Source organism: Notothenia rossii (assembly GCF_949606895.1).
Source record: "Notothenia rossii genome assembly, chromosome: 10".
NCBI classification, from domain to species: domain Eukaryota; kingdom Metazoa; phylum Chordata; class Actinopteri; order Perciformes; family Nototheniidae; genus Notothenia; species Notothenia rossii.
Window position 1 is genome coordinate 15,361,432 of NC_136908.1, and position 13,932 is coordinate 15,375,363.

The 13,932-nt window shown below is 40.2% G+C and overlaps 2 protein-coding genes across 3 annotated transcripts in view; both read left to right on the plus strand.

The window, feature by feature from the left end:
* The window catches only part of pard6gb (par-6 family cell polarity regulator gamma b), a 31,284-nt gene extending 23,638 nt beyond the window's left edge, over positions 1-7,646 (plus strand). For both annotated transcript variants that reach the window (XM_079653040.1, XM_079653039.1), the window contains exon 3: positions 6,014-7,646. In XM_079653040.1, coding sequence (XP_079509166.1) covers positions 6,014-7,101 — 1,088 coding nt within the window. In that variant the 3' untranslated portion in view covers positions 7,102-7,646. The remainder of the gene's footprint in view (positions 1-6,013) is intronic.
* A 2,265-nt stretch (positions 7,647-9,911) lies between these two features.
* bloc1s4 (biogenesis of lysosomal organelles complex-1, subunit 4, cappuccino) lies at positions 9,912-13,669 on the plus strand. The gene is made up of 5 exons (XM_079655742.1): positions 9,912-10,333; positions 11,620-11,691; positions 11,801-11,902; positions 12,364-12,492; positions 12,691-13,669. Exons 1-5 carry the CDS (start codon positions 9,989-9,991, stop codon positions 12,787-12,789), a joined length of 747 nt encoding a protein of 248 aa, XP_079511868.1. The 5' UTR covers positions 9,912-9,988; the 3' UTR covers positions 12,790-13,669.
* The last annotated feature ends 263 nt before the right edge of the window (positions 13,670-13,932 follow it).

The following is a 13,932-nucleotide window of genomic DNA, read 5'->3' on the forward strand; positions in this document are numbered from 1 at the left end:
CAGTGTTATTTGTGTGGGTCTATATGGACTACAACATTCATAACTTTGTTGTAATGAGTGTATATTTACCTGAAACTATGAATCACAGTGTTTGCCATGTAGCACTGTCATGTTTATGGTAGCCTAAAAGGGACAAACCAGACACTGGCTTTAGAGAAGTCCTTTATTGTTTTTACGCTACCTTAATGCCAGCGCTCATAAAGGCAAAGCAGTTTTCAGTTGGTCACAATCTGTAGCTCTTACATCTATACAGTAAATATGACACGACAGCAGGCAGGCAGTTAGCTTAGACTAGCACAAAGACTGTAAAAGCTGCCTTGGCTCTGTCCATAGTGCCTACAGTACCTCTATAACCTCTAAAGCAGTGGCACAAAGCAATGCAGTCTTCTTTGCATGTTTTAGTTGGCTCTTTGAAGCAGTCTGAAAGGATTTTGTGTTTGTAAGTTCCTCAGCGGGGCCGCTAGTGTCTGGGTCATAACACTGAGTCAAAATATCATTAGCAGGGGGGGGTCACACGCTGAAGCTGTTAGCAGGGTGTCGATGTTGTCGCCTTTACCCCAAGTCTCATATGCACATAAAATGCTTTAGAAAGAGTAATAATGAACATTTTTAATATTAACAATATGTTGTTGTTTTTTTTACAGCTGCTTTGACAGTTACTCAGCCGATCAGAGCTGATAATGAGAGCTTTTTATAGAAATGGATACAGCATGTACTACATTTACTGCCCACTGAGCACAAAGATCTCCATTCATATAGATGAACATGTTCATATGCCGTGACACGCAGGGACTGCATTTACAAATGCTATTACTGTACATACAACACTGGGAAATCATGAAAACATATTACAAATGATGTCACTGGTTCCAACATACAAAAGTAGTTAACATAGCGTGTTAATTTTCACAAAGCCCTATGTGAAATATCACACATGAGGCTGGCCCCAAACACCTCCTCACATATTATTAGTCTGAACTTCTGTTGGTGATTGCTGTACCTCTGAGTGGAACCAAAAACATACGAGTCATGTTGTGTTGTTGCAGATTAATGTAAAGCCAGTAGCTAATGTGTTCACATCGCTCCTTTACAGAGAAGCATTCACAAAACACACATCAAACAATGTCTCTGTTGACTAATTTCCTCATTCCATTTGGATGTTACGCACTATCCATTGCACAGCCATTACCAAAGCACGAGAAGAATTTGAAACCCTTTGTCAAAATAAAAGTGTGTTTTTCTTTCGGTTCATTTCCATCGTCTCTTCAGTCTCTGTTTACAGTCGAGTCGAGTCAGGAGGGAGTGTAAGGAGACCTGCCAGGAACAAGTGTGCACAGAGGCCCTAATGGTTGATCATAAAACTCTTTAGATTCCTGTCTTTTATGGGCGATGGTGGAAAAGCAGTAGGACTTTAAAGGGCCTTCTCTTCACAGCTTTGGTTAACTAGAGGTGGAACAAAGACTATTTTCCCTCTTTTTTCCAGGAACAGCATGAGGCCGTCAAGTGGCAGCTACTCAGAGCCAGATGCAAACTACTAAATTGGCTGCTAATATGTGTGTTTTCCCCCTTTTTTTAAAATGCGGTATTACAAAGAAATATTTTGGGTTTTAGGATCAGTTAGTTAACTCTTGTAGAGCACCAATATGTCAGTGATGTGTCATATCAATACAAGCTTTAAATAGCCCGATGCTTTCCATTTAAAGCAGCCAATGCTTGTCTTGAGAAGTCATGCAGATCTTCAACCTGTTTAAAGATATCTCCATTCCCCGACTACTTTTTCCACCACATTCCTAGAGTGTCATATGCAGACTCATGCACACGGCCACACACTTCAGCAGAATGTAGGAGACACCCAGAAGCCGTCCTTCCACCTCTGACCTCTCTCCCATGACCTTGTGTGGGCTAGAGTTTAAGTATCATATGTTTTTTAGCACCAGTATTCCTAAATTAAACTCCTTTATGATTAACTTATGCCAGTATTGAACGACTAAGTTTAGGTTTACACTGCTGAAAAACATGGCAAGTTTTGAAAAGATGTCACTGTCAGATTTTGACCTTCTTTCTTTATCCACCCAGCTGTGTCAGAGCTCTCGTATTACCCTTACTGATGCTCTTTACCACAGATGTTTAATGTTGTTTAAGTGAATGAATGTTTTTTCCATGCCTGTCAGCATTTATCCTGACAGGGATTAGCTGTATTAGATCTGGTGGAATTCCCTGAAGTTTAAAGTTTAGGGTAAATGCAAACAGCTGGAGTGTGCATTCATGCTCGGGGTGTCCTTAAATTGTGCATAACATAACTCCTAATATCATACCCTAAGTGATAAATTACATTTGATGACGAACAACTTTTTGGAAATATTGAGTAGCAGCTTATTTAAACACAAAGCTTTTCTGACGGGCTTTGATCTGAGGTGCTGTTTAGCCTGCAGATGCCGGGCAGTGACTTTGATGAACGGGTTCACATTGGTTTACCCATCATGCTTCAGTGTAGCAGGGATTATATTTGTCAAGAGTTGTAACGATAACCTTTGTGTGATCAGCTGGAAGGTGCTCACATAGTTCAGCCCTGTGCCTGAATCACTGTGTGTGTGTTTGTGTGTGTGAGTGTCTCTATTTGCAGGATCAAGTCAGGACTAGAAAGCTATGACACCTGATAGTTCATCCTCATTAGATTCTTTGAAATACTCAGTGACCTTTTATGAGATTGGACTGTTATTTAAAATGTGGCTGTAATTTAAAGAGCAGGGTAATTTTCTGGCATTATCCTACAGTGCAATCACATTTAGTTTAAACTACACAGTACGGTAGTGGAAGCACTTGCAAGTTTACTATGAAACGTGCACATAACATATACTGCAGTAGCAGAGAATATAATTTTTAGCTTTGCAATAACATTTCAGTTTGATGAGTGTACTGGTCCTTAATATAATAACCCTGCAGACAGACATGGAAAGGCTTTGCTGCCACAGTCTGCTCCTATGACTCGACATCTTAATTTGTTTGGCATCTCCAAATAATGCAATCCCATGATGCTGCAGTGATTTGACTCAACAGGTTAAGTTACTGCAGCAGTCGTAGTTGTGATGGAAGGCATAGTGCACTTAAGGGCTGCAAAAAACAATGATTGTTATCATCGATAAATCTGATTATCCTTAATTTGCTGGTTAATCACAATTTTGCAGATCTTGTGGTGATGAGCGATTCGATTTACTGCCATTAAGGACAAAGCAAAACAACTTGCTTTCACTTTTGACAAGCTGGGACCAGAGAATGTGTTTCATTCGTTAAAAAATGTGCTCCATGAATAATCGATTAACAAAATAAATTGAGATTATTTTTCTGTTGATGGAGTTTAATTGACTTTTTTTCTTCCATCTTGATGGAGGGTTCAAATGTAGTGTTTTTGATTTCCTGAAACTTAAATTGACTTCAGGGAATCTGCCTTGGCTCTAACTTTCATTATCCAGATGGGAACATGAAGAGAATACTTTAAGTTTTTTAGTCTGGTAAACCACTAACTAAACACAGTCGACTGTCTGACTGTGTTTTAGTTGGTCTGCACCGGGCTTGTGCTAGTTTTTTGCTCACTATGCTTCCCTTTTTAGTTGTTGGTTTCACTTAAATAAATAAGGGATAGTTATGTATGTTTTGATATGTTATTGTTGTGGCTTACATAATGAAATAATGGACACCAGTGGGACAGAATTTAGACCAGACGCTTGTCAAATGGAGCTCTCCCAGTGAATTGTGATCAGTGTTATCAGATGTAACCCCTGCTTAGCTTAACTTCAATCGTTCCTCTTCAGCTATTACCCCGGGATGTGTCAAACACACCAGGTCTTTGTATCTGTACGTTTCTTTAAACAAATTACGTGTACTTATGGGATTTTGCTGAGCAGCTGTGAGACATTACAAAGAGAAAGCATAATTATAGTTGTACACTTAGGATTCCTGACTGAAAGCTCGTCTGTCCTACTAAATGTACTGGTGAAGTGGTGTGCTGTGTGGTTTCAGACTGAAGTGAGGGTGTGGAGGGAGAAGGGTGTTGCACCATAGACCTATAATGAGACTCTGCAGCGGATCCCTCGTATATGGTTCTCATCAGGGAGACTTGCACTTGTGGCAGAAATTCCAGCCCTTTAGCACATGCTTTATCTGGATTTAATCAAATCAGCTTCTGCCATGACATGTCCAGAAAACTAAGAATACCATCCACTTGAAGTTTGATATTCAGAAGCTTCTTCTTAAAAAGGTTCGTTTAAAAGCAGGGAAAGTTGATAAGATGAGGCTTTTACTTTATTTGTATAAACATTGTTTTTGCTAGACAGTTAAGCTTGAGTCTGTGAGCACTTAAAGGCATTATTTCATGCTGTGCCAAGAGACAATCAATCTACATCCTCACTAACACTCATTTATCTCTTATTTTTCCCCACTTTCGTCATCACCGATTCCCCATGTGTGCTGTGGTTGGTGACACCCACAAAAGCTTCTTCTTCTTCTCTCCTACAGCGAGGGTGGTTTGCATCAGATTTCAGACTATTTTCTCTTTTATTTCTGAAGCTGTAGTAAAACATGCTGCTTAGTCAACATTCAGCTCAAGAGAAGCAAATGTGTATTAATGATGAATCAGCTTTGCATAGGTAGGGAGTTTTATGGCTTGTGTCCAGGCTGCTCTGAGGCTGGGGGGGGGGGGGGGGGCTGGCCAGCTGGCTCTGCTCAGAGACTCCACATTTGTTTCAGTGTTCACTCCTTCCACAGTGTACTTTGAACACAGGGCCAAAAATGTACTGCTCAACCATAACAATTTTAGAAAGCAGGTGTCCAAAACAGTAGGGCAACGATGACTCATCACCGCTGTTGCCATGGAAATGCAGGAGCCGATGATCCCGCCTGGGGAGCTTCACTTCCTGTCACATCAGGCTTTGCTGTGTCCAGATTTCCTGTCCGTCTGAGGAGAAGAGATTAGAGAGCATACACGTTTTTTTTCCCAGTGTATCATTTCTAACTATCTCACACCGTGTTTTTATCAGAACAATACATCCATTTATACTTTCATGCTTATTTTTTTTAACCTCAGTGTTTTTTATTGCAGAGCCTCAATTGTGCCTTCCTTATTTTTTCTAAAACTAGTACATGTTTGGCAGTGGCTATGTTGTTGTGAAGAAGCCAGTCCTCTGAGTGATTTTGTTGTTTTATTGATTGTTCTCAATCTCTGGTTGGAAACATGCTTTAACTGAGATTAGCTCAGATTTTACCTGGAAACTCACTCTATCCATACTGCTTTGTATCCTTTGTTGTGTCTTACTAATTGAGATAGAGGGCGAATGTTGACTTTTTGTATTTTTTGAGTTTAATGTTTGTTCTGAGGACAGTACATGTATGTGCCTGTGTGGTAAATGCACTGTGAGTGAGTGTCCCTACAGCTGCTGCCTTGTAGCAGAAGGCTGCATTACCTCTGTCAGCACAGAGAGGAATGCTCTGCACACTCAGCGTTTTATAGCAACATGCACACTAAGAGAGCGAGTCCAAGTATTAGCTGCATGTGAATCCAGTTGCTCACATTTAATTTTGTCATACATAGGTTGGACTATTTGTCAAATCTTTGCTTTATTCTTAACTCTCTTGTAGAATATACCAGCAAGCACTCAGACCATGATAAGGGCTTCAGTTATAACAACTTTAATGTTGCACAATGGATTTAAAGTCTGTATATAGTAAATGTTTACCAGGTCTTTTTCAGGCGGTTATGTTTTCACACTCCTGTGCATAGATTGATTAAAGGTTGTTAGGCAGTTGAAGGCAAAGACTCATGAACAGGTTTTGTAGTTTGAGAATGGCAACTTTACAAATCCTGCTCTCTCAATATTTGTGTGGTGTATTAGTTTTCTCTTTTCCTTAATGCCTTAAGAATTGGGGACAAAGAATGAATAGTTTTTAATGTGTTGCCTGCAGATTACCAAAGATACAACCTAATGTCTAACCCGTTCTGTCTTTCCTTTATGTTTTACAGAAGAGATCGACTATGCCAGCTATGGTTCCAACACTTTAACCCGTAGGAAGAAACCAGTGGTTGCACTGCGCAACAATGACATCAACCGCAAGCGACCACACATCCGCATCGGCATGCCGCAGGACTTCCGGCCCGTCTCCTCCATCATTGATGTGGACATCCTACCTGAGTCTCACCGGCGTGTCCGACTGTATCGCCACGGCTCGGACAAACCCCTGGGCTTTTACATCAGAGATGGAACCAGCGTCCGGGTGACACCCCACGGGCTGGAGAAAGTCCCCGGCATCTTCATATCTCGGCTGGTGCCTGGAGGGTTAGCGGAGAGCACCGGGCTGCTGGCGGTCAATGACGAGGTGCTGGAGGTGAATGGCATTGAAGTGACGGGAAAGTCCTTGGATCAGGTAACGGATATGATGATTGCCAACAGCCACAACCTGATCGTTACGGTCAAGCCAGTGAACCAGCGGAATAATGTGGTCCGCAGCAGCAGGATCTCAGGGAGTTCAGGCCAGTCGTCAGACAGCAGCGGGTCGACCGGTTACCCGAGTTTGTCAGTGGCCTCAGTGGGGATGATCTCCTCTGGAGCACATGGGTACCAGGACGACCTGGAGAGTGACGAAGATACGGATATTGTCATTGAGAACAGCATCAAGCGGCCGTCTCAAAGGTCCAATGCTTCGCTGGCGTCCAGTGTGTCTCGCACACATCAGCAGACACCAACGACAGCGTCGGGCCAAGCGGCACCTCCGAGCCCCCCCACACGTCCTTCATCGGTGGTCTCAACCGCCTCCTTCCACTCACAACCGAGCCTCAATGGGGGGTCGCAGCACCACCACCATCACCTCCACCACCAGGGCAGCCTCAGCTACCAACTCCACAGAGACCTGAGCCTTCACCACAACCCGCACCAACAGGCCCAGCTCCGTCACCACCAAATACAGCCTGTGCATCACAGCAGCAACCCAGCCCTCCGCCATAGCAACGGCAGCCTGCACAAAATCCTAAGCTCCCTGAAAACGGACCCACGACACAGTCTCGCGCTGCCCAGGGGCGGAGTTGAGGAGGACGGCACCGTCATTACCCTATAATACTTAGAAACAAACACACACGGACAGAAAACATCCCATCTGCTCAGAGACTTAAACTGGAACACCAGGCCGGAAAAATATGAGCATGAGTGTGTTTTATCGGATACTAATTTTGTAACTTCCGTTTGTTTTTAAGACATAATTGATAATTGGATGTTACGCACCGGGAAACAAGGAAAATGTATTGTATATATTTCCTGTATTTTTTAAAGTTGTCTTTGTCTTACATCAAAACATGTGTATGTATGTGTGTCAGAAGCATCAGAACAAATTACTGTTTTTAGGCGAGTCCACTGTATACTAGAGTTCTGAATGTGCCTACAGCCTAATATCTTTTGTTAGTGACCACTTTTATTAAGATCCTTTTCATTCTTATTACTGGGACCAACTTGGAGTTGCTTATGGATGTTTTTAAAGAGTAAATCTATATTTCTTATATTCTGATTAATGCTGTTTAGATTATGATTTTTTTTTTATAGTTCTTTTATGCATTGATGATTGTGATCAAATCCTTGTTTCTGTTCCAATAAATTATTCTAAGTCTGCTAACTAGAAATGTGATGTTTGTTCCCAAAGTTATCTTTATGGTTATCATGCTTTACATAGTGTATTTTTAAAACTCGCTGATTCCTCCATTGTTTACTTTAATCTCCGTTGCAGCTGTTCGGCTTTTACAATGTAATCTCTCTTATAGCCACTATAAACTAGTGAAAATGTACATAATGTTTAATTTTTTCTTTTTGGAGATGAAACTATAAATCTATTTCCACTTGATAATAGTATTTTAAGACTGCAAATAGTCAGTTCTATATAATGAAAAGAAGTAAAGGCCAAAAATACTTGAGTTGAAAGTTACATCTTATTCTAACAAATTAGTTTGTGTGACTCATTTTTTTAACTCTTTTAAATCCTTAATATCATCACTTATTCGCTTAGTAGTGGTTCAGTGTTGTAGGCTTGGTTGAAATAAAATACAATGTCACATGACCTGTGATATTTCCAGGTCATCTTGAACAGGTTTAAGCTTTTTTTTTTTTTTTAATACATCAGGTTTTAGTTTAATTCCCACAGAAAAAGAACCACTACTGGCAGTCAACAAAGTAAACAATCATGCAAAGGCTGACATCCCATTTCTTCCAGTAGCAGCATCTTCTACAGACGATGAATGCATAACCAACTTGTCGTAAGAGGTATGACTTTCTTTTTTCCTGGTATAAATGGAAGTGTTAATATACTGTTTTGTAGCTGCATTAATTTCATGAACATAGTTTAACCTCGTGGCCTACAGCAAACAAAACCACACTGATTGCTGATAATATGACTATTCAAAGATGATAAAACAATTAACAGCCCTTTCATGGTCGATGTTACCTCCTTCTGATTATGTCATTTAGAAGTTTATTAAAAGCCCATGCCTGTTGTAGGCTGTTGTTAGGTTGGGTAAGAAACACAGGTCTAGTTCATCACAAAATAATTTGCTCTAGACATCACATGGTGCCTCACTATCTGAAGGTTGACTTTATTATTTCAGACACAACAACTGTGAATGTTAAACAAAAAAATACCTCAGCTTTGTCCGAGGTCAAAGGCCTTCCAGCAGGAGCAAACTACTTTCACCTCTCTGCTAATGAATGTTTGTCTGCTTTGTTTACTCAACATGCCACACTGCTCAAACAGCTAATAGATCATTGACACCCGAATGGTGGTTTGCTTTGGCTGTATTCTGCACCACCAATCGACAGTAGATTGTAGTGTATTTGTAGACCCCGAAATCTCCAATCTCAATATTTAATTCTGACTTTCCATCATGGGTGACCAGCCTAGGAAGTATTTGCAAAAGATATGCACATAAAGTAAGTCCTTGATGTGTAAATAGTTGTAACACTGATGTGTGACACAACTATGCTCCTCACATGGGACACAGATGCTTAGCTGGCAAGTGAGACTCAAGTGTGCACTGATTAACGCTGACAAAGTAATGTTAAAGTTTAAATTAAAAACTGCAAATCTGAAATAGTTATTCTAAATTTGATGTGCTCTAAGGAGAAAACTTTAATGACATCCATCAGATTATTTGTACTAGCCATAAATGTATATTTAATATTGAGTGGGATCCATTGCTGAATGCAAACTAACTTATTTGAGAGCTCATCAACTCTACTAAAATTAGAAAATGTTGAAATGTGTAATAAACCTTAACCAATGACATACCTCTGCATCAGTTCATTGCCATGCAAAAATTCCGGCTGCCATCTGCTGGCCGACATTGCAATGACATGAGTCATGACATGTCCATGTCATGTACAATAAGAGCAATGAACAAAAGTGCAAGAAAATAAAAATATCTTCTGCATTATCCAACCGATAAGGCTTTGCTTTTAGACCATTTTCAATGATACAAACCAATGTCTACGATATGTAAGTCACGTTGGATGAATACAGTATATATTTAAAGCATTAATACTGTTTATTAGTTGTAGTAGCAGTTTCTCATATACAGAAATGATTTGGACTACAGGAATACTGTACTGCACTTATAGAAACATTACATTATATTTATGGATTTCAATAAAATAAATGTTTTTTTTATCCTTCACTATGATGATATAGTAGCCTTCATTTCGGGTAAAATTATACAGAAAATATTTGTGGTTCTAGCTCATTTTATATAGCCTATCATAACAGATATTACTGTTGTACAAATAAAGTAAAAAGGTGATCTGTAGTTTACAATTGAATGTGATAAAGTTGGACTAAAGGTAAATGGCTGAAGTTTGAACCTCGCAACACTGTTCTGACCCTTACGAGCCACCGTAGGCTGCTCGACACACGTGATCCAGTCAGTTGACAAGGCAAAACACGGCAGTAGCTCAGAAAGACAGCCGATATGGACCTTCATCGGGTGGACAGGGTGGGCCTGCTGTCTCCCCTGGAGGAGTCCAGCGCTGAGATCAGCAGAGACAGCGGCATCGTCTCACAAAGTGCGAGCAGTCTGTCCATGGTGAGCGAAATCCTCAGCAGCGGCACCGTGTCGCAGAGCCCCAGCTTTGGCGCAGCAGCCAACGTTATCTCTCAGAGCCCCAGCCTCAACGAAGCAGCGGAGCCCGGGACCCCCGAGCAGTGGACCCCCGAGGAGCGGACCCCCGAGGAGCTGTCCCCGGAGCAGGACGAGGAACTGAGACACACCGCCCTCAGCTTCTCCTCCTACATCAAGGCCACAGCTGGGGAAGAGGTTTGTGCTCAGAGCCGCGCCAGCTTATATAAAACAATGTGACTAGCTAAGTTAACGTTAGCTGTTTGTGTATAAAGTACTGTATCGCATACTGCAGTATTATTACTTGGCTTCACATCCACTAACGAGCAAAGTAGTTACTTTACCACAGCTGCCAATCGATGTGGTTGCTAAGCGACACTTAAGTAGTGACATGATTGGTTTGCTGTCACTCGTTCGTGTATAACAGCCCCTGTGATGTGGAGGTATTTCATGGCAGAGATGGTACACAGTTGTATCTTAGCCAGACTGTAGTGGCTATATAGTAGCAAGTCAAGTTCTTAGTCAAAACTGTAAAGCCCAAGTCCTAATATGTATATGCTCGAGTCTAAAACAAGTCATTATGCCCCCTAAACGTACTGTATGCAGATGTTTAACAAATAGCTCAATGTAGAAATACTATAGAACTTTAGCAATTGTTATTATAGTAAATTTTTTTTTTTTTTTAAAGGGCTTTAAACTCTATGAAGTTCGGGACTACTCAGTGTGTGCAAACTGCTAATGAACAGTATAATGCTTTCTGTAGCTCTGGAGAAAGCTTTCAAAAGTAAAGGACTTTTTACAGTTGGATTACTGCATGTTTCCTGGTTGATGTTTTCCTCCTGCCAAAAGAATGACATTGGTTGCTATCAGATGGATTGAAGTATGTCTTTTGTCAGGAAAGTTAAGATTGGCTTGACAAAAATAATCTTTCTCAAGTTCTTATTACAAGTCAAAAGTCTAAAGACCAAGAAAAGTTACGAGTAATTGGTAATTCCTTACTCAAGACTGACCTGCTTGAGTCCAAGTCATGTGACCCTATATTCAAATAAAACCGCTCATTAAGATGTACTATGACAGACATAAAGGTTGAACTGACAGTCAATTGTTAACAATATCAACACCAGGCTCAGCTTAAACAGACAGTTGTATATATTTGTAGGAATTCTATCTATTTTCTTATGATGGTCGACTGACCAAAATGTTGTCATCCGGAGAAGACATTAACTGAAAATGTGTGAGCTAGCCTCTGGCTCTGTAAGACGACAAAGAGCCCTGTGATTCAGCCCTGTAGGCATGCTCACTCAATTTAAGGGCAATTGATTGAATTCAAGCTTTAACTGGTGTGTGGGATTGATAATAAAGTGCACAGAAACAGTCTCCTAAGCCCCAGGCTGGCTCAGTTTCATTGGATGTAATTTCAGTTACCTTGTTTCTAGATAGTTTGTGCAGATTTACAGATTTTTTTTTAATGATTTTCCCTCTAGATCCTGTGCTTGGACAAGAGCTTGGAAGAAATGCTGACAAGAGTGGATGAGTTTGTTGGAATGCTAGATATGGTAAGCTATGACACTGAAACAACTTATGAATGCACTGTGTCATATTTGTATTCTCATTGAATAAAATGCATATTTGTCTCTCTTTTTCTTTTGGGGGGTTTTAAATTAGATCCGTAACGATACCTCCCAGATAGTAAATGAAAACCTACCTCAAATCCAGCAGAAGTCGGATGAAATGAGACAAATATACACAAGAATTGATAAGCTGGAGGTAAGTGATCCTTTTGATTACACAATATTCAACGTCAGGGTTGACAAAGACTTAAATAATACAACACAAATAGTTTTATTGGCAATGGGCCATGAAACTTGTGATGTAATGTTTAGTGAACAGGATTTGTATGCAGTGTTTTATTCATTATTAACCAAACAAAATATCCTCTTCCCAAGAGGAACAACTTCAGAACATATTGTGAACAAGATCATCCTCATTGGCTGGTTGTTTCCTCTTCCAATAATGGATGTGAACACCGGTCTAGGAGCGCTGTTACTGTTTTAAAATGCTTATAACCTATCAAGCAACTAATCGGAATACAAACCTGCATCAATAAGCAAAAAGCTGCAAGGCTTGTGAGACTTTTAGCTTTATTTAATTGTTTTGGATTTTCTTGGTCTCAAACAGTGTGAATAGATCTCAATTGTATCTGGTTTTTGCTTTTGGAATGGCTGCAGGCCTTTGTAAAGATGGTGGGAGCCAACGTCAACGAGATGGAGGATCAGGTCACGCTGGCAGAGGGAGAACTAGGAACGCTACCCGGTGCTTTCAAGAAGATCTTCCGCAGTGTCCCAGGCTTCTTAAATGTGCGTTTTGTATGCTCAGTACCTATAAATGTTATGTTTGTTTACATACGAACTGTCATGTAAAAAACAGCAAACGGTTTGGTGTGAAACAGATCGTTTTCCAATAAACATTAAGAATATTGTCCAGCCATTTTTGTGACTATACTCCTGGCAGGAGTTTTATATTAAATAATTCCTTTTGTGTCCTTCTAATCACAGAAACCAACCAGCCCAAGAAGAACAGCACCACATCAGCGTCAAGAAATCCCCAGCGTGTTCCGGACAGACGATTATTTCACATCACAGCCAGAGCAGTGACATGCGAGAACATTGAACACAACACTTGGTTCTAACCTCAGAGGCCTGTTGGGTGAAGACTGTAGAGACTACTTTTACTGCCATCCATTGCAAAGGAGCTATTGGTGCATGGGCCTCGACAAAGCAATAGTAGCCTTTCTGAACAAGTCACTGGAAGTCAAGTGCGGGAAGACATTCTGCATTTTTTGAGTGTCATTTTCCTGGCAGCAACAAGCACTGAACTGTAGCAAAATGTTTTTAAAAGTGCCTAAATGGGTCTTCTCTCTGTCACGCTTGTTTTCTCCATTTATGTGGAAAACAATGTCAGATGTTTGATTTGATTTGAAGTCAGGAGGACTAAGGAATCCCCCTTGCCAATAGGACACTGTAACCAAGGTACAATTGGAGGAACTGTAAAGATCTTAAAATGTATTACACAAAGAATTAACCCAGCTTTTTTATAAATAACATTCCTGTTGTGTTTGTAAAGAAGACCTGCACGCTGTTATGAATTAATCTGTATTTCTAATGTCTCATCACTCTCCCAGACGCAATATGGATCTCCTCTAGTAAAGCATTTAATGTCTTCCATTTCAGGAAAATTACATTATTGATAGCCTGACTGTATGGCTATGTGGGACATTTGCCTAAATGATATTGGGCTACATCTTTGATAGCACCTTTTAAAATGAAGCACACTTTAGATGATTGGTTAGTTCGTAGTTCATGTGATTCAGTTTTGTAACTTTAACTGGACAAAGCTTTAATCTCGTCCTTGGGAGACAACTGTACCTAAGAGATGTGACGTAAACCTTACCCATTGAACAATCAATGGCTAAAGCTATGGTTTATTATTTGTTTAATTGTTTGCCAAAAATTCAAAATAAAGACGTTTCATTTACAGCTGGATCTTGGTTTATGTTTTTTTAAATAATCATTAAATATGTGTTGTCCTATGTGTTATGGCCCATTATTTTGTTACAGCTAAAGGGAGTAACTACGCTAACATTGAAACTGAGAAGGCTTCAAAGTGTTTTGACTGTCCTCTAATGTATTATAGGAAGAAGGAGGTAATATGCTTATTACTTACATTTTCATAAAGTTATTGTTGCATAGCAACATGATTAATGAATTGAGCTATGACTCCAAAAAGGCAGTACAACT